The sequence below is a fragment of the Melanostigma gelatinosum genome, assembly GCF_949748355.1.
Source record: "Melanostigma gelatinosum genome assembly, chromosome: 5".
Taxonomy (NCBI): domain Eukaryota; kingdom Metazoa; phylum Chordata; class Actinopteri; order Perciformes; family Zoarcidae; genus Melanostigma; species Melanostigma gelatinosum.
In genome coordinates this window covers 9,910,391-9,930,691 of record NC_136638.1, presented here as the reverse complement: position 1 = coordinate 9,930,691, position 20,301 = coordinate 9,910,391, and the positions used below count along the sequence as shown (strand labels likewise).

The window sequence follows — 20,301 nt, the reverse complement described above, 5'->3', positions numbered from 1 at the left end:
GCCACATTCTTTTCAGTCCTATATTGAATATGTTTCACGGTCATAGCTGAGGACACATTTTCGTAGAGGGCTGTGCCAGCAAAGCCATTTTCAGCTCAGCTCATCACACAAACGCACGTCTGTTATCTCCTGCCATCCCACTGCTGGTGAAGGAAAGAGTGTAAACGAGAGGAAGAGTGAGGGCAATGGGCTTGAATTCCTATTGGCTGCTTATATACCGTTAGCTCCTCCCACCCCACCCCCTCTGCTCTCTTAGCATCCTGGCTCTGCTACATCACCGCCATCATTAAGCTTGGAGATGCTGCGTTGCTCTGCTGTGGGAGATTCATGTATTTGGTGAATAAGCTGAAGCCTGGCTTTACCAAGAGGATTAAGGGATTTTCATTTTTTTTTCCCTGCCCCAATCACTTCTATTAGGTTGTGCCACAAACCACTGGCCAGCCTTGAACCTTCTCTGTATTTTCCAGCCTTCACAGCTTGGAATTTGATTTTGAGTTGGGAGATCTGCCGTGCTGAACTGGGTGCCTTTTGCTTATTTCAGGGCTGTTTCAGTGTAACTCTTACTACTCTTTTTGTTGATTTTTATTTATATTTTTGGCTGTCTGGTGTGCTTTTACCTGAGGCATGAGACGCTGAGGCACACCATGGCAAGTGGTTCATAGCTAGTATCCAGCATCTGCATTTGGAAACTGCATTTGCATTTTTATTTATTTATTTTTTAAAGTAATTGTTGGCTAAAACCATTGGGTGTCTCGCTTTGTTTTGGAGAGATGTTATGGTCTCCAAAGCTCTCCCTGTCGAACATCCACGTGCGTCTGACAGCCAAGGGTTTACTCCGAAACATCCAGCTGCTGTCGGGATGCAGGAAGAACACTGTGGTTTTCCAAGCAGGTCTGTCAGTTACTTCATGATTGAATATTTCTGCCAACATTGTTGTGGTGTTTGCGCCTCTTTGCTCTGATATTAAGCCAATCCTAGCGTTTGCTTCTCACACGTAGACCTATGGGCAGCTAGCTGTTGCTGAAATCTATTTTTAAGATGATCTGTTTACTAGTTGGCAAAGTAAGAGGGTCATCTTTCATTTAGCCACATTGGTCACCAAATCATGCAACCCTGAGCATAACTGTTGAATGATATGAATATTTAAATCAGCAGTAATTGTGTTTATAAATTATTTCAGTCGTATTGTATTTTCAGAATGACTTCTATTATTTTTGAGGTCAGCTTATTATAAGACTGTCAAAATGCACTTTGTCTTGCTCTCCTGCTCACTGGGACACTACTCCCGTTTCACCCTGAGGTACAGCAAAGTTATTTTGGTTCTTGGTCTCTAGGTTGAACCTTGTTGAACAGGACTGTGGGAAAACAGCAGCTTCCTGTGGTTCCCACATTATTTAAAGCATTCTTCTCCTGGTTTTAAAAGGTTATGACCAAATATGGTAATTTAGTTTTACTCACTGCGATTATAGTAACTGTATACATTATTAAACAATGGAAATAATTATTTGTTTACTCCAACAAAGTCATTGTTTTAGTATTTACAAGGTGTCCCATGAATCATGTCAGTTAAAACACATTCATTTATTTTAGACAAGTGACCAGTGAATGTTCCACTGACCGTTATTGTCTTATTGTGTAAACCGAGCACTATAACAAGTGCCCGATTGTAAGAGGTCATGCTGTGTGCTATGGTGTGCTATCTCTTTACAGCAGCAGAGCACTCCGCAGTGGCGTCACTAAATCACTCGCTGTTTGATGTAAAGCGTACATGTTGAAATGGTACAAAACGAGGACATGTGCTCTGGTAGCTCTGTGTTCAGACACTTTGATGGAAATAGCTGCAGGTCCTCTGTTGCCATGGAACAGCAGTCCAAGCGAGAGATGGCCTGTGTGCTTATGTAAGGTCAAATTCAAATGAGAGCGCAGATTTGTGTGGTAACGGAAAACAACAGCCTCATTACAGTTAAAAACACTGTTAGCTGATATGAACTCCTAGAATATACATTTGCGCATGTGTGAATATATTCTGTTTTGTGACTAGATATGAGAATTTCATCAGGCAGCCCAAAGATGAAATTTATTTCTAAAAATAAAAGGAGTGAAAGCTAAAACTACATTTTGCTTCACAGTGGAAAAAAAGAAGCCCATATATGAAAATCAAAACTATTACATTACAGCGCCGTCATGGGAGATTCACATGCTACTTACTAACAACGACTTCATGTAAACCAACATGTTGTTTTACATGATCACATAGACGCATCTGATATTGCCACAATATGATGCGATACTGCCGCTCTGCAGTAGCGCATCAGCCCGAGTACGTCACTGAGGTTGGCTTCATTCTGCCGGCCTGTTTGTGTTGCATGTTGGCTGTGATGGTGCTTGAGATGGCTCCACCTTCCTGCTCTTTGCACAGCCAGCAGAGGGCCCCCTCCTTTAAGGAAACCCTTGTAGAGAACGGCAACATCATCACAATGATTGACAGATGAGCAGCACAGTTGGAACTGTTTTTGTGTGGCTCTGCATCAGAAAAAGGTTTTAGATTTGCTGTACTAATGTACTGCTCATGATACAAAAATAGGTAGAAAAAACTGTTTGAAAAGAATTTGGCGAATGCAGCCAGGACACTGAAATGTAAATCCGTTTTTCTGCTCTTTCAGTCTGATAATCTCACACGCATCTAGATCATACATGTAAAACTGTTCACAAAGTTAAAGCATTAGAGGCCAAAACATTGTGGAATTCATTTGAAATGGTGTAGTAATGTGTGGACTGTTTGTCTTGAAGGCTGCACCTGTCTTTTATAAACAGTTTACTTTAGCTCTGAGACACAGAGGCCACTGAGAAACTCGTTTTTTAAGGTGAACTGCACACCCGGATGAGGCGCTGTGTAAACTCAAGCCTCTGGCATGAATGTGGAATAGAATTATTCAGAGGAAATGTATCTGGTTTTTTATTATCATGCGCTCATATAGGTTTTCGTTTTGCTCAGTCACCACAGTGTTGAGCCAGCCAGCCAGCCTGGGGTGTTGTGTTGACCCAATCAGGCCATGGCTCGCTGCTCTGCAGCTCCTGGATCAGCTGTCTACAGTAGGCAGGGAGGATATTTCCTCTGGTTAGATTAAAAACCTTCTCCTCACTGCCAATAGATACTCTGGGGTTTTAATTTGAAAGGCATATCACTAAATGCAGCATTACTTTGCTCTGAAAGATGTCTACATCCCACAGTTACATGCTGGTGTTATTCTGGGATGTTATGATGCATCCAAATTTAGCTCTCATATGCTCCAGGTCTTGTGTAAAGGGCATGATTGTAAACACTGAAGCTGGGGTTGTGCCTACACCGTATTGGGAGAGCACACTTGAGTGGACTCACTTACAGTTCCTTTTTATAGTAACTTTATCACTGGTTTTACTTACACTTTACAAGTGAATTAGTCAATTTGTTTTTATATATATAAATATTAGGTTTTTTTTATGCATAATAATCTTGATTGGCTCCCACAACAGTTCTCTAAACCAGCTGATTAGTATCCCCACAGGCGGTAAAATAGATTCCACTCACTGGTTTTCCCCGTATGGCTCAGGCTACTCTCACTGCTGTGTTACGTGACGCTCACTCCAGTCTCTTCTTAAACAAAACTGTGCTTTCAAAGAAACACACGGGTGTGCTTTTCCTCCCTCAGTGGTAGTGACTTTGTCAGGTTCGTGTCCCTCCGTTCTGGTGTCTCAGTGTTGTAGAGGAGTAAACAAAGTGTTCTTCATTAGTAGGATTGATGGTAGCTTTTTTTACGGGGGTGATGTATTTATAAAGCTGATGTAAATCAAAGCTGCAGTGACCAGTGTCTGCACAGCACCAGATTGAATTGGGATATGGAGAACTAATTGCATTCAGGGGATCCATTTGTACGTCTGGTCTGTGAGGAGCAGCAGCACTGGGACTCATAAGACCGGCTGGTTGGAAAGAACAGTTCCGTCCTGCAGAGAGATCCAGGGCTTTGATGCTGGAGCTTGCTGCATCCGTGACCCCGACAGTGAGAGTGTATAGGGTGGGTGGTGGTGCTGTCGGACCAGCTGTAATGGTTACGGAGGGGGGCGTTTGATGATGATCAACGTTGTCACAACAATCAACACATGTTCTTTCACAGTGGACAACGGCAAACCCAAGGCCAGCTCCCGCCAGCAACACCCTCAGCAGCAAGCGTCCCAACCAAACCAGCGTAGTGGAGCTCCGGATGTGGTGCCAGCGAGTGTCGCCGAGGGAGGCAGGAAGGACCAGAGCGCCCAGCAGCTCGGAGCACTCCTGGCAGCCAGTGACAGCAGATTTCAGGCCGTCGCCATCGTCTTGCAGCAAACTTTGGCTGAGGTATGAACATTTCAGTTATGACTGGAAGTACATTATTTTATATTTTTACAGAAAAAACTAAGTGTACAATTACTGCAGCGTTCAGCCTCACCTACCTTTTTTTATTCACAGAAAAATGGAAAGGTATTTTTAAATATCAAAGACCTGTTTGATATTAATAATATGTTTTGCTGTCAGTCGTCATGACACAGATCACTGGCCTAGTTCAGTTTGTGATAGATTCCAGTGGTGTTAGAAATCCAATACCAACAGTGTGGCTCACATTACCATGTTAGGTTGTGCCTAGTATACGCTCACCGGCCACTTTATTAGGTACACCTTGCTAGTACCGGGTTGGACCCTTTTGCCTTCAGAATGGCCTTAATTCTTCGTAGCATAGATTCAACAAGGTGTTGGAAACATTCCTCACGGACTTTGCTCCATATTGACGCGATGGCATCACGCAGATTTGTCGGCTGCACATCCATGATGCCAATCTCCTGTTCCAGCACATCCCAAAGGTGCTGAATTGGTTTGAGATGTGGAGGCCATTGGAGTACAGTGAACTCATTGTCATGTTTGAGATGATTTGAGCTTTGTGACACGGTGCACTATCCTGCTGGAAGTAGCCATCAGGAGATGGGTACACTGTGGTCATAAAGGGATGGACATGGTCAGCAACAATACTCAGGTAGGCCGTGGCGTTTAAACCATGCTCAATTGGTACTAAGGGGTCCAAAGTGTGCCAAGAAAATATCCCCCGCACCATTAGACCGCCCATTTTCCTCTGACATCAACGAGGCATTTTCGTCCACACGACTGCCGCTCACTGGATATCTTCTCTTTTTCTCTGTAAACCCTAGAGATGGTTGTGTGTGAAAATCCCAGTAGATCAGCAGTTTGTAAAATACTCAGACCAGCTCATCTGACACCAACAACCATGCCACGTTCAAAGTCACTTAAATCCCTTTTCTTCCCCATTCTGATGCTCGGTTCGTACTTCAGCAAGTCCTCTTCACCACGTCTAGATGCTTAAATGCATTGAGTTGCTGCCATGTGATTGGCTGATCAGCTATTTGTGTTAACAAGCAATTGAACAGGTGTGCCTAATAAAGTGGCCAGTGAGTGTATATTCGGCATGAAGATTCACAATATCTGTCCAAAGCAGAAATCTATCATATCTTACCTGCATTATGCTTTCCATTTTACATCATTTTATGGAAAGCTGAGATCTTCTTTATGTCAGATACTTTTAAGATATCACCTCTTGATCCCTACATTTACAGTTTGTTGTTTAGTACACAAACGGTCTGAATATATCTTTGACATAACTACTATATCACATAACTGTGTGTTGATAGAAGGCAAACCAAATGCCATTTCTATTTACAGCAAAGCATGGGGGGGGGGGGTGATTGTAAGGGTATGAGGGGCTGCTCACACTCAGACATACTTGGAAGCTGTCCAACACAAAACAGCCCTGTTGTTGTTGTTGTCCCCCTGAACAACTGAGGCCATCCTTGATCAAAGAGAACATCTGCTCCATTTCAGAATGACTCTTTATTGCAGCAGAAGATTTTAACAGAAGAGCTGAACTCATTCTGGCGTCTGTCTAAAAGCTCGCCCGTCTTTCAGTTCAGTTGTACACTTCATGGATTCATAGGTCATTCAGGTAGACGAGCGTGACACTGAGAGCCTTTTTAAAATATGGAAGTTTAAACTTTCTGTTTTAATAGTGGTGCCATGTGATTGGCTTCCAGGAACTCTGTGCCCCAAGAGATTAATCTACGCACAGTTCAGCGCAAATAGACTCATCCTATCAGCTACCCACCCAACCGCAGCCGTCTACTGCCTCATTTAGGTGTTGTCATAGCGAAACTATGAGTCGGTGCTTTGACTGTGTAAAGTAAATTTAGTCGCTTTACAGTCTAATGTGAGTGAATTATGAAATGGGCCCAATGCAGTTGGTTAAGATTTGTCTATCTTTGTTGTGTAAACCTAGAGGATGAAATCAGACACTGTGTCGCCCTGTTTGATAAAATGTCACAAGCTACTTCAGTCCCTCTGGTTAACTCTAGACGTGTTCACGTGTGTTGATTGAGTGAAACAACTGGAACGTACCGTCCAAATCTAAATTGATTCGAGACATGAGATGATATTTAGTGGCTCTCATTAGGTTGTATGACCCGGTCTTTACTTCATAGGATCACATCACTCAACCTTTTAACTCATCCAGACCCTCATCTTCTTCATTATTAGCTTTGAGTCAAAATTATGTTTTATCTTGTTTTGAATTCACAAAAAGAAGTGAGAAACAAGAAAACACTATTACATATGCATAACAAATACTGAATCGTGTGGTTCAGTGCTGTTACAACTAAAAACAGAGATGGGTAGCCTGACGACCAAAGGGGGTTCATGATGTATGTGATGGATTTGATTTTCTTCCTCCACTCTTCATTATCCCCTGGCTAACAGTGCTGTTGCATTGACTATTGTCAAACATCAGAACACCAAGGTAGTTGTAGAAACCCTATTTTATCATACATAAAATGATATATATTTTTCCCTTTGTTACTTTGTGTTGGGTTTTATGTCCGTGACGGTTGAGGCCTGATTGAGTGGCACAAAGGGCAGACTTTGCCAGGTCTGCCAGGACTTTCCTCTAGAGGCCGCTGGGAACTCTCCATCATTATTTTGCAATCCACTGGACCTCATCTGACATTGTTGCTCCCCTTGACACTTCAGCACAGGTAGTTGAGGCCAAATCTATGAATCGCACATGTGTGGATGACCCTATCTCTACCCCCACTGTACCTGCTGTGGCTCCAGTTTAGCGGAGCGCTCCGTCACACACGCACATCAGCAGTGTTTGTGTGTGAGGGATCGTAAAAATGTGTTTGCAAGCAATGTGCTACTTACTGTATGTATTAACAAGAGCCAGGGTCTCTGGAGGAAAGGGAAAAAAGCCGAGTATCTTAGCTGCTAACATGAAACAAGGGGATGTTTGTTGACCAGAAGTTAACAAATGTGCTCAAGTGGTTGTGCACTTGAGCTCTCTGCAGCCGAGTTATTTCAGAAAAATAAAGCACTGCTTCTCTCAATTGTAATACAGAAAGTCACTCGCGCACTTATTTCCTTTGGCCTAGAGTAACTAACTTTACTCCGGCCTTACTCCAGAGTTTGACACCAGACGGCTCCCTTGTGGCAGCGCTCTGGATAGTTGCAGTTGTGACATGCGAGTTCATGTCAGTCCAAATTTAGCCTCAGTGACCTTCAGCGATTACAGTTGATTTTTATAATTGCTGCTGCAAAAAAAGTGAAAAAGTCCAGGTATTTTGTGAATGCAGTCAAGTGTCTTAAGTTATTTTGACATTTGCTCCTCAGATGTTTTAGAATCACTCTAAGCCATGAGCATCAGCGTGTTTGCTTGTTGTAACTTGAGTGCTCGATCCATTCATTACAAAGTCAGTAGTAACTCATTTTTTGAGAGTAGTGCAGAGAGTATTGAGTGATGGATATATGGAGTTATTAAAAAAAACAAAGCTGGAGGAAAAAAAATGTTTTAATGTGACAGCTGGTGTTTTAAGGCACAGTGTGTTTGACTCATATCTATGTCTGGTTAGCAGCGTTGTGTAACTGATTAAATCTACAATTACTAAAAACACAATGTTTGTTCCTCTCACTGACTAACACACACCTCCACTGAAACCAGTGATTCCAGTGGACACGTTCTATCACGCACACGCACAACTTCCATTTAATATGAAAACATCAATTCAGTCCACAAGAATATCAGATTTGTGTGTTAATGGGCGAGTCTGTGTGGATGGAGTGTGCACTGGAATTTGGTGGCAATTCATCAGACCAAGAATAGGATGCATGGTCTCACCAGCATGGTGTGAGAATGTCCCAGCTGTTGACTTGATATGGTTATGGGCACTAAACGAGGGCTGAACACTGGTTCTTATCATCAGTTTGGATGAAGTGTGTGTGCACCGGGTCTGGTTTGACACAACTTCACCCAGAGAGCAAATGCTGTGTCTGCGTTTCAGCGTAGGAATGCGAGCGCATTCACCCCCCCAAAAAAACAGATGAATGATTGATGGTCTTCACTTGCTTTCTAATGTTCACAATATTTCTTGTAACTTGATCTGAAGCAGTTCGTCATTGATCTTAGTCGGCCAGCAAGTGTTATTCTACACCTGACATGGTATCGTGCGGATATACACTGGGGATGTGTCTGCTCTTTGTACCCATAGATTAGCTTTACTGTGTCTGTAAAATGGCTTCTAATGCCGCCGTCTGAGTCATTACTGAGGTCAACAAGTGACATCATTTTCTTTAATGCTACACATCGACTGTAAAGACTTGTGCTCACACAGAAGCTGGGAATGTGATCCGTCTCAGCGCGTTATCTTGTATAGATCGTACCCATGAAGCCGTGATGCAGAGGGGTGAGGGGATGATTTAATGTAGGTTTGGATGAGAGTTGGGGGATGGTGGTAATGAAGCCTCTCCATGTATCCCCTGGGAAGGTCACTGCTCAGCACTAGTCTGCCTGATGTCGGGCAGCTCTGTGCAATTTATCTGTTTGCTCGTCTCTGGCTGCCTTTAGTGCTGTCTTAAAGTGACCTCGCCTCACTGATGAGGAGGTTGTTCTTGTGCACACTGAAGCCGGCCCCTTTTGGGTTTTCTTTAGGTGTAATACGGTAATGCACTCTGCAGTCACGCTCCTCAGCCAGCAGAGCAGCTTTTTCAGTCCTGCCTCCGATGTAGTCAGAGCAGTCTGAGAGGGTGTGTGGAGGTGGTGCGTCCACCTGGACCACTGTTTGTGCTGGAGTACTGGGTCTCCATAGCTGGAGGGGGAGTCTCCAGCTAGTAAGCCTCGGTCTGAGGCTGGATCATGGGCTGTACTGGCAGCAGAGCGTGCCTTAGTGCTCCCTACGCTGCAGAGAGGGTAACCGGCTTCTACATTGTTCTACTCTGCAGTGAGGAATAGATGCAGTTCTGGGATAGAGCAAGACAGGCTGGACTATATTTGCGTTTGTCTTACCAGGCTATTATGTGTCTGGTTCATACTTGAATTATGCAGGCTGTGTGGTGTACTGTTTAGTGTGTCAGGGTGTTTATGTGAACAGACTTAGTCAGTGAACGGTATCACACGAGAGGTAAACAGTTTTTGGATGCGTCTGTTTGAATTGTGGCGGCGCACTGCAGCTCCAGCCTCCTCTTTACTGCACAGCTGAGTCAGACAGGGAGACGTAAAAGAGTTGGGCTGACAGAAAGCATGTGCTAAGACTGAGAACACGAGATGAATGTCTATTTTGCCTTAATCTCCCTCCCTTGCTTCCATGGTAATGTTGATGTATTTGCATTTGGCAGTCAAACCCAATATCCTGGAAGGACAAACTCAATTCATTAGGTAGTTATGTGTCAAGGGTGTTGCCCTGGCTCAGCCGTTCTTCTAATACTGAATAACTTAAGTTATACATATTCAACTTCAAACTGATGGCATTGTTCCTGTGATGATTTAAGCTGAAAACGTTGCGCTGACATCTTCGTGGGCATGTGCGTGACTGTTTACATGTGTTTTCTCTCTGCAGCGTGATGAAGCAACAAGGCAGTGCAGGGATCTGTCCCAGGAGCTGGTCGGCCTTCGAGGAGAGCTGGGTAAGTTAGGTCACCTTGGTCACACACCAGCTGTGTTTAAAGTCGTTGTCACCAAAGCACACACTTCTGCTACAGGCTCTGCTCTGCACCTTTCTGATGCGTTGGTGTCCTTCTTTGATTGTTCACTTTAGACGACAAGGAAACATTTAAGGTCATGTTTGTATCAATAATAGGAACAATAACGTTGTCCTATTGTTTCCTATCTGGTTGTTTACTTATTTTGTTGCTGTGATCTAAAGCAGTTATTGATCTTATTTATTGGTGCTTTAAATTCAATCTGTATGTGAGGCATTATTCTACATTGACTGATTTCGTCTCTGTGCATTGTACGCTCCTCTGTACTCCGTCATAGCCAGTGTGACACAATAGTTTTCATAAATGAAACATTACCATCTCTGTATGCAGGGGAGGTCTTACTCTGGCTTGCTTTTGCCCACCAAATAGATTGCACACATGCCTATTTGTCAAGGCATGTGTGTTTAAAGTGTTGCTGAGTACACTGGTCAGCCCGTTCCCTAGGGAGTGTCAGGCTGACCTCTGACCCCACGTGGGAGGGTCTCCCAGTGGTGGAATGCCACGCCACCAGAGGCCTTGTGAGAGCTTGGGGACAATGACCCGTGCGTTCTGTGCAGCCGATGTGCTGTCACACAGTAGACCTGTATGTACAGACACATGCGTGCTCCCAGTACCTGCTCACTCACCAGCTTTCATCTCTTACTCGAGGCAGCAGCAGTGTTGGGGCTCCTCCCCTCCCTTACAGCCTCGGGACTTCCACATGACTGCTCTTATATGCTGAGGGCTGTTATATCTGCTTTACCACATTCTTCACGTCTGTAAATTCCTCTTTAGACTGTCGCAGCCTGCTTCCACAGTGATCTCACTCCTCGTACAGCAATAAACTACAGTCTTGGGCCACAGCCCAAATTGTGACACAACCACACCCCTTTTTGTCATCCATCACACGTACAATATATATTAGAGGGATCTGAATTATCGGCGACACTTCCAAACACCCATCACCCTGCTGAGTGTTTGCCAGAATGCGGCTAACTTTAGATCAGCTGGGCCCTCCTCCCCAGTATGAGCCATGAGGTGTTTCTGTGAGGTGGGTTTGGACAAAGGCTCATATGACCAGATCTCTATTTCTCAGTTTGATGAGCTGTACATGCCAAAGCCTGATAGATAGTCCCTATGTTATCTTGGCCTCTGTTCCTGGATCTGCTGCTGTTATTCCACTCTTGGTAAGGTGGATCTTCATGCTCCTGCAGTGCCGAGTTTATACTGTAGCTCAGTTTTAACCGTTCAAAAACAGACTCTGGGACTTTTATTTGCATCCGGATTTATCGGCATCAGGAATACACATCATTTGTGACTATTCATCTGTGACAAAGTTGTTCAACATGACTAAAATTGCAACCCTCAATCCAGATGTGTGAACCAGTAAAGATGTTAAATACAGCATGTGGCCCTCATGGCTAACAGGGGAGTCTTCATACCTGCAAAAGATGTTGAAAAGCGCCAGTCATGACCATGGTAGCATTATACTGTGGCCGCCAAGTCTGTTTTAGAACGGGATGTAAATTGTAAGATGTTGTATCACAGCAGAGCAACATCTGGGTTCAGTTTTAAGTTCTGAGTAGTTGTGGTTTATTGATACCAACCGTTTGAAGGGATTCACCTGCTTAAAATGCAGATGTTCTTTCTTACTGCACACAGTCAGTGTGAGTTCACTAGTGACTTGACGTTCACATCGGCTTGCTGGTCTAAACGGTGTTTGCGCAAGCACTTCAACTGGAGACAGGTTATGGAGTCGGTCACTGTCGCCCACTCCAGAGCAGATATAAACACTTGGCAATGGAAACAGTTGGGCAATAGTGAGACTGGTTTACTGAGCAAAAGCCACCAATTGCACAAACTTCAAAATGGCAAATTACCAGCTGCGGAGGGAACAGGCCTGATTTTAAGAAATCTGTTATGATTTCTGGATATTGTGAAAGAATTAGGAGACAAGTTGTTGGCATATCTTTATCTGCCTATAAATAACTGCAGTGTAGTTGGCATCTGCACTCAAGTGCAAGAGGAACCTCCCCCTGAAAGTCAGTTTTTCCATTCCTTTTTGGAGCCCATTCAGTGTCACACATTTACACCCACGGAGACGTTTGCTGAACAGTTTCTTCCAGTGGACGTATAGTATCAGTTACTCATACCAATGTTCCTCTGCCCTATTTAATGAATATTACAGTCTACACAGCTGCATACAATCACTGGACACCATGCACATGTCCCGTCACCTTTTTACGAGCGTTCTGTTGTGTTTCCAGTTTGCTCCGTCCACTCATCTGAACTCCTGGAGAAGGAGAAGGATGAGTTGCGTGTCGCTCTGCAGGATGCTCTGCACAAACTGCAGGAGCAGCACCAGAACGACCTGGTGGCGCTGGAGCAGAGACTCCAGGCCTTCTACCAGGCTGAGTGGGACAAGGTCCACCTCACCTACCAGGACGAGACTGACGAGTGCAAGACTCTCATGCAACAGCAGGTTTGTCCCGACTCCGCTTTGAAATAATCAGAATCAGCTTTATTGGCCATTTTATTACTGCTACATACACGTATGAACATAAAACACAAAAACAACGGCAGTGATTAGCAATGCCTTATGATCGGTGATGCTGCGGTTTCATAATGAAGTCCGCCCTATGTTCTTCTTAAAGATGGGAGAGCTTAAAGCCAATCATGAAGCCATGACGCTGGAGCTAGAGAGCAGCCACGCAGAACAGCTGCTGTCTGTCACGCAGCTGTATGACGCGTCACTGGAAGGTGAGTGAGCAGTGTTTGACCAAATTAATGAAACTATTCTATAAAGTTGCATTTTATGATTTGAAACTGAAGCTTTGAGTGTATTTCAACTTTCAATATTCTTCCTCAGTTAGCAAAATGCGTGCATGGATTTTTGTTTTGCATTAAATTGTGATCAGACTTGAGCTTTGTTGTGCGGTTAAAGTTATCTGAAATGATTCTTATGTCCTAAAACTCGTCAGAGCTCAGCAAAGTCCACAACCAGGAGCTGCAGTCCTCGGAAAGAACCCTGAAAGAGACGGGAGCCGCTCTGTCTGTAAGCTTGACTTTTGTTTTTCCTTTCATCGAAGAGACTCTCACAACACTATTGCGCGTCACCTCACGAGGATAACTGGTGAATTGATGTGTGGAAGCTTTACTCCGTGAGTCTGTTGTGCTGCGTACGTCCACAGGGACAGATCCAAGAGCTCACTGTGGAGAACAATGCCCTGATTGAGAAGCTGACTGCGGTGGAGAACCGGAGGAAACAGCTGGCCGAGAAGAGTCAGGTACTTTTATCTGTGTGCTTTTTATAGCACAGCTGCACTGGAGAAACATCTCATGACTCCAGTGTTGTTTGCCTTTTTAAGCTTAAAAGGTGACAGAAGCCAATGATTACATGAGAGGAACGATATAAGTTATCTTAAAGGACCCGTTGTCTATGAGGTCAGTTAACTATTCTTTATGAACTGGTTTGAGTGGGTTAAACTCTGCTCTCCCTCTCTGCCCAGAGAGTAGATTTTAATTCTCCCAGAGTGCTGTTGTCAGTGTTAAGTAGCTTCCACATGTACCGGTACTCGGCGTCCTGCCCTGGCCCAGTAGAGTCTTTAAGGTAACTACCTCACATCACCCTGCCACTCCACATCTGCTATGAATAGATAATAAGGCTCAAAATGTATTAACCACCTGTTAAAAAGGACCAGGAGTCCTTTAAACACAACCTTCATGCAGCGCACACTATGTTTGCCATCTTTCTGTCATTGTGTATGACACCAAAGCATCCAGAGCTTCATCGCCCCTGTGAATTAATATTACTTCTAGTGATGCGTGGCGCCCTCTGTTGTGTGGTTCTGGATTTATGGCCACATGACATTTTAGGAGGCTGGCTGAGCTCTTCTTTTGTCTTTTTAAGTGTTTGATGGTCCCTGAACATCTTGGCACTCCTCATTTGTCCCCTCAGAAGGACTCCCACACCCTGTATCTGGAGCAGGAGCTAGAGAGCCTCAAAGTGGTGCTGGATATCAAAAACAAACAGCTCCACCAGCAGGAGAAGAAGATGATGACGATAGACACACTGGTGAGACCTGAGGCGGACGATCGTGATTGCTGGGCTTCAAGACGAGCAACACTATGATGAGTGATTCATGTGTTGTTGTTTTAATCTTTCCAGACAGAGAAACATGTGAAGTTAGATGAGAGCCTGAAGAAGGTCCAGCAGGAGAATGAGGACCTGAAAGCCCGCATGGAAAAACATTACGCACTGTCGAGGTAAGAGTTCACCGTATCAGCTCCTGTTTTATAGTGATGGAAACCAGACGGCTTCTCTGTGCCGTGCATAGTATCATTATTATACCTTCATTATTGAACACAAACTATTGATCAATGAGCCACACAATTGAACTGGTTCCCTCGGTGAATATGGGCACTGTAGTTCATTCTGACTTAATTCCACATACGCTGTCTGTGACGGAGAATTGTCCCCAACAAATGCTCCAGTTTGCTTGATGTCTGCGGTGCATCTTCAGTAGGAACCAATGGGTTCAGGGCTGAGAGCATCAACTCAGAAAGCACTGGGAGATGGATTAATGTATGTTTATGACTCTTATCATAGTATTTGTTGACAGTAACTAAGTGAATATGTCTCATAACTGCTATATACGGTTTCTTTGATTTGGCTTCAGTTCACTGGTTGAATATCTCCACGTCGGTACACATTTGTTCTTCAGAGCGTGTCTAACTTGTCTGTTGTGTCGCTGCGTCACAGACAGCTGTCGACGGAGCAGGCAGTGCTGCAGGAGTCCCTTCAGAAGGAGTCCAAGGTGAACAAGCGTCTGTCGATGGAGAACGAGGAGCTGATATGGAAGCTCCACAACGGAGACCCGAGTAGCCCCCGCAAGGTGTCCCCCACCTCCACCTCCCCCTCCCCATCCCGGTCCTTCAGCCTCCAATCACCTCGCAGCTCGGCCGTGTGCTCCAGCTCGCCCATATGATGACGGTCCCCTGCTTCCAGGAAGCACACCCCGTCTTTGGAGTTTTCCACTTGGAATTAAGAGCCATGTTTGTTTCCTGTTCGCTGAGCAACACAACAGCCTGACTGTGGCTTCTGCAGGGTTTGATGAACTCTGACACTTTCTGTACAAACACTGCAGAGTAAACACTAGTTGCACAGATGCACTTAATAGGCAAGGGTCGCCTTGTTGTTTTGACTTTCACGTCTGGTACTATGGAGGAAATCTCAGGACTTCTATATAATGACACACTATTTTTATTTGTTGACGGAGACTTGTCTGCCCTGAAGCTCATCGCACACACACAGAGTAGATGCAGCCTTAGTTCTTTCTGTCTCTGGAGATCACAGCGGTGGAGTTCAGGCGACATTGTCCCTCCTCGGGGCACATTTTATTTAAAATGTGCATGAAATGGCTCCTGTTGGATTCCTGCACCATTTCTCACAGCTAACTGCGCAAGAGTGACAGTCAAAATGTCACGTCACCAACATCCCGCTGCTAGTCGGTACACCAGGGCTGTGCAAGTCTCCATGTTCAGAGGTTCTTTGGGTTTCTTTTTTAAAGGTTGAGGTTTTTTTTTATTCCACCTAGTTTGTCAGTTCAAGCATCATCTGTTGCCTCAAACATGTTTTTGTTTTCCACATGTGTTTGTTTGACCAAGGGACCAATCCGAGTCTTTGTGCATGTGTTTGCGTCTCGGTGATCACCCTGTATTGAACCCTCCTAGTAGACCTTTAAAGATGGGCTCTTTGTTTGTACTCTTCAATTTCAGTATTTTGTGTGGACTTGATATTATTGGTTTGTCGACCCTTTTTGAAATATGCAAATAATAAAGTCTTGTATTAAACCTGTTGTGTCAAAGTCAAGCTGTATAACTGATCTATATATTTGCAGCACATGAGATTTAGTGTTTTGTATATGATAGGATTTCAGCAGGCATCATTCCAGGATATCAAATATCCTTCATTATTTTCTCAACCACAAACATTCGTCTCCTAAGCTGAAGCATATTCCAAAAATCATAACAACCAAATAGCGATTCAGCAAAGTGGAAACTGCAGCAAGTGTTGCATTGGACCGAAGTGAGTTCTGGGCCTGCAGATCACATTCCACATTAGGACGTCAGCCTGGCACACCGCTCAGCTTTAAACCAGATTTTCCTCTTTGACAACTTGCTGCGAAGCCAGAGCAAGTCTCCGATGGCCGCTGCTCTCGTTTCTAGCATTTCATTTAAACATTGCCGAGTTTGAGAAGCTATGTGAAACCCGAACTCCCGTAGAGCAATCTCATGAAGCATGTTGTCAAATGTTCCCAGTAGATCTGCTGGACTGTGGAGGGAAAAGTCAGCGCTCCTTTGGCATTCAGATTGCATTCATGTTGTGCTGCTGCAGAATGAATCTCCTCCTCCAGAACTACTTGTTGGCCACTATAAAAATGAGTGAAACATCGCGAACACTTTGGCTTCTGTGTTACTGTGCATGGCTTCATGCAGAGTTGCACTAAACTGCAAACATGCAGTAAGGGCCCAGTTTTGAGAATGAACTCTTCAACAAAAGATGTAGCAAATCTTTATTATGTTATCACATAATCTGCCATCAAAAAATGCACCCATGTCGATTTCATCAGGTCTCACTGGTCTGCGTGTTCCTCTTACATCTCAGCAACACACTCGACCGTAACGCGGGCTCCGCTGCCGAGGCTATTTGGAGATGATGGTTGTCGTCACGATTGTCTCGCCGTTCCGGTTCTTGGCTTTGCAGATGTAGTTTCCAAAGTCGATGGTCTCCATGTCTTCTACAGTCAGGACGCTCTGGGAGATCCTCGTGGTGTGGCTTATTCCTCTGTTAACTAGCCTCCAGGACGTGTGGGTGTGAACCGGCCGACGGCCCTACACGGTAAAACAAACATGATCTACTGCCACTGTGGGCTTTTCTGGTGACAATCGGGCGGGAAAAGGATTGATTCAAATCATCAAAACTGTTAGGTAATCACAAAATCCACCATGGTTTATCTGACAACCTAAAAGTTACCCTCCAACTAAGAATGTGTTATGATTATTAACCCTGTTTACAATATCAAAATGTCTGTGGACGATTTAATTGAAGCGGCCTGGCGCGTAAACGCAGGCTGCTGACTGTTGGTCCTTGTCCTCAATCAGGTGTGACTGTAGGATTTAAGCCTTACCTGACCAGGATAAGACCAGGTGACGCTCACGTCCACCTCCGGCTCCCCCAACACTGTGCAGGTTACGTTGACGTTGTCTCCTCCTCCCACTGACTCCGGAGAGGCGTCGAGGCTCACAAACGGTGGCCCACTCGGAACTGGCAACAAGAAACGGTGACCTAATGTTAAAACTCATCATTTGTAGAAAATGCCTGTCACCGTGGTTCTTGCTTTTAATCAATGCAGTCACAGTTAAAGGTTCTATGTTTGGCAGTTAAAACCACAGGAGGAAAAAGGTCACTGACCCTGACCTCTGAGCAGCGACACCATTGGCGCCTCCGTCTGTGATAAGTGTGACTCCTTACCCTCCACATAGAGCAGCTGGTACTTGGTGGAGATCTGAGGGGTGCCCTTGGTCACGGCCTTGCAGTAGAAGACCCCCTGTTGCTCCAGGCTGGGGCGCTGCAAGACAAACCCCTTGGTGGGGTCGTAGGTCACCTGCGTCCCGTTGGCTGGGATCTCCTCCGGAGGGACTTCTCTGTGCAGGGACACCTTGGCCTGCGGGTCGGTCACGCTGCAGGGCACCACGGCGCGCCTGTCCGGGCGCAGGTACACGATCTCGAAGTGGATGGCAGAGGGGACGAAGAGGTTGTCTTTGTCTGTTTAGGGGGACAGGCGTAAGGTTCGGATGTGGTTTTGTCCTCTATGGAGACAGGCCATCCAATCTCAAAGGTGATCATTGTGTTTGATGGACCAAAGGGTTGTTTCTACTGATCTTATAAATGATAAATATCATATTCATGTTATAATGAATCAGTGGCATCGTGTGCTCTTTGTAAATATCCCTTATTTCTCATTTCAGAAACTGTAAAGCTCAGTTTGCCTCACCTGTGAAGTAGATGTATGAGACGTAGGTGCGATCGTGGTCCCTCTCACACTCTGTGCCGTCACACACGATCACCCAGCAGCTGTAGGGCCCCGTGTCCGCAGCAGAGGGCGACGTCAGGATCAGTTGGCTGTACTTGTCGCTCGGCTTGATGCTGGAGGCGGGAAACAAAAAACAAATATATATATATGAGACTTTAACACTTGCATCAGCTTATAGGACGACAAATGGCTGACGTGCGCTTTGGACACCTGAGGCGCGAGTCGTTGAAGGTGTCCAGGTAGGTCGGGTACGACCATCCGATAGAATTGCCTTTGCAGCGCAGCTCCATGTTCCTCCCGGGCGTCAGGGTGGTGCTCGGGCGCAGGCGCAGGAAGCGCCCCTTATCTAAGACCTGGGTCAGCAGGGACTGGCTTCTCCCTCCTCCATCGTTTGGTTTGGTAGGTCGCGCCTTCACCCGCTGCCCCCCAGGACGGATGCGGTTCTCTCCTACAGCTTTTCTCCGCTTGACCTGCTGGCAGGCACCTGGACGCACAGAGGGAGGAGGCTGAGTTAGAGGCAAGAGCCAAGATGATAAAGATAAGTCACAAAATCAGCCGTTGCCGCAGCATGTGTGGCCTAATTCTTTACAGACTGACTGGTGTTCAGTTTGCCCATCCAGAGGGATGCTCTTCCTGTTTCCCCCAGATGTGACAAGTTGAGCAGGAAGTGTGAAATCCTTATTGCTGGCACAAAATGTCCAGAACCCAGAACCCTCTTTCAGCTGCGGCACAAAACAAAAATCTGTCTGTAATGTAGACTTTCAGGGTTTGTTGTTTCATTCATTCATGCGGAATTAATGAGAACTCCGAGCAGAGGTCAGCAGCGAGGGCTGTTTAATTAGAAACGCCTGCTGCATGCCTCAGATGCATCTGGTTTGAGTTGGTCTGCAGAAATACTTTGCAAAAACTCTCTGCAACTCTTCTGCAAACTTTTACAATTCACATGCGTCATATACAATTCAAATAGAGGAGAATAGTTGCAGTGTTCGCCTGCGGAGAGACGGAATGATTGACCAAATGTGTCGATCGAGTGTTTGCCTCATGTGAAGCAGATCTACCTCTTTGTGAATCCACCTCCCATTCTACGCACAATCACAGAGACTGCTGCCCACCAGCCAGCCACACAACCTCCGATTATTTAATCCTCCCCACAGGTTACACTCCAAGTTCTCATTTTTGCTTCAACCATAAATCTACCAGACAGATGTGGAGACTTTACTCACCGTTTTGGAGCTCAACCCAGAGCAGCGCCAGGCAAAACACAACCCAGAGCTTCATGCTGTGTGCTTACGGGACGGTGCGCTCTGCTGGGACGGAGAGAGTCGGGGAGTTCTGATGCGGGGCTCAGTAGGAACTCTGCGGGCTCCAGCTGCCCCGTCTAGATTTCCAGCTCCATCCTCACAGAGTGAGAGGAAAGGGGAAAATAAAGCTCAGAGCCTTTTCTGTGTACTCCCTCTCCTCAGAGCTCAGGAGCAGAAGCAGGAACTCTAGAGCCCTCTGCTGGACCTGAGTGTAAATCCTGTGCAAGGATAGCCTCACATCTGGAAGATACTTATGCTCTATATGCACATGAACAGAGTCCTTTTAAAGGGTGACGACGGGATCAGAAAACCACGGCTGTGTTGCTCTGGCTGTGGCGTTCATTGTTTCACATGTTGCACACCTAGCAACATCCTGATTAGTGGTGTAACAGATGGTGTTCGGCCCTGGACCACACTTGCTGTGATGGGGAAACGAAATGGGATGTGGCCAGAATTGTAGCAAAGTTTCAACAGGTGCACTGCCTTCTACATACTTATTATTTTGACTTTTAATCCATACGCTGCCATAACAATGCAGTATGCCATTGTTCATGTCTTTCTGGCATAGATAGTATGATGGTATGGTGTAGGAGCTATGCATTTGATTTGTGTTGATGAGTAATATGCCTTTCATGCACCAGGTGGTGCTTTGGTACTGGCCTCAGCCGATGTAGTTGTGACGCGAGGGATCGCAGGTGTGGCTGATTGGAGAAAGAGGCAAACCGTTTTTGACTGTGTATGGACAACACTGTGTGGCGATATTTGTTGAAATGTTGTGATCGAACTTATTGGAAGTGACGGACACTTGCTGAAAAACCAGTGGCAAGAC

The 20,301-nt window shown here is 45.3% G+C and overlaps 2 protein-coding genes across 2 annotated transcripts; one reads left to right on the top strand and one right to left on the bottom strand.

The window, feature by feature from the left end:
• The first annotated feature begins 303 nt into the window (after window positions 1-303).
• On the top strand, window positions 304-15,910 carry mtus1a (microtubule associated tumor suppressor 1a). The gene is made up of 10 exons (XM_079268369.1): window positions 304-891; window positions 4,152-4,369; window positions 9,955-10,021; window positions 12,343-12,557; window positions 12,730-12,835; window positions 13,057-13,130; window positions 13,267-13,362; window positions 14,034-14,150; window positions 14,244-14,341; window positions 14,838-15,910. The coding sequence occupies exons 1-10, from the start codon at window positions 771-773 to the stop codon at window positions 15,061-15,063; spliced, it is 1,338 nt and encodes a 445-aa protein (XP_079124495.1). The 5' UTR covers window positions 304-770; the 3' UTR covers window positions 15,064-15,910.
• A 726-nt stretch (window positions 15,911-16,636) lies between these two features.
• pdgfrl (platelet-derived growth factor receptor-like) lies at window positions 16,637-19,599 on the bottom strand. Its single transcript, XM_079269399.1, has 6 exons — window positions 19,395-19,599; window positions 18,382-18,655; window positions 18,133-18,284; window positions 17,610-17,903; window positions 17,266-17,402; window positions 16,637-16,969 (listed from the first exon to the last, which is right to left on the bottom strand). Exons 1-6 carry the CDS (start codon window positions 19,447-19,449, stop codon window positions 16,781-16,783), a joined length of 1,101 nt encoding a protein of 366 aa, XP_079125525.1. The 5' UTR covers window positions 19,450-19,599; the 3' UTR covers window positions 16,637-16,780.
• Window positions 19,600-20,301: the final 702 nt, after the last annotated feature.

Excerpts from the sequence above, each read along its gene's own strand:
- mtus1a (XM_079268369.1), top strand. The coding sequence starts at position 771 with ATGTTATGGTCTCCAAAGCTCTCCCTGTCGAACATCCACGTGCGTCTG. Across the intron at positions 12,836-13,056 it reads GTATGACGCGTCACTGGAAG|AGCTCAGCAAAGTCCACAAC; the intron begins GTGAGTGAGCAG and ends AAAACTCGTCAG. Across the intron at positions 13,363-14,033 it reads AGCTGGCCGAGAAGAGTCAG|AAGGACTCCCACACCCTGTA; the intron begins GTACTTTTATCT and ends TTGTCCCCTCAG.
- pdgfrl (XM_079269399.1), bottom strand. The coding sequence starts at position 19,449 with ATGAAGCTCTGGGTTGTGTTTTGCCTGGCGCTGCTCTGGGTTGAGCTC. Across the intron at positions 17,904-18,132 it reads CTCATACATCTACTTCACAG|ACAAAGACAACCTCTTCGTC; the intron begins GTGAGGCAAACT and ends CCCCCTAAACAG. Across the intron at positions 16,970-17,265 it reads CCTGGTCTTATCCTGGTCAG|GGCCGTCGGCCGGTTCACAC; the intron begins GTAAGGCTTAAA and ends TTTACCGTGTAG.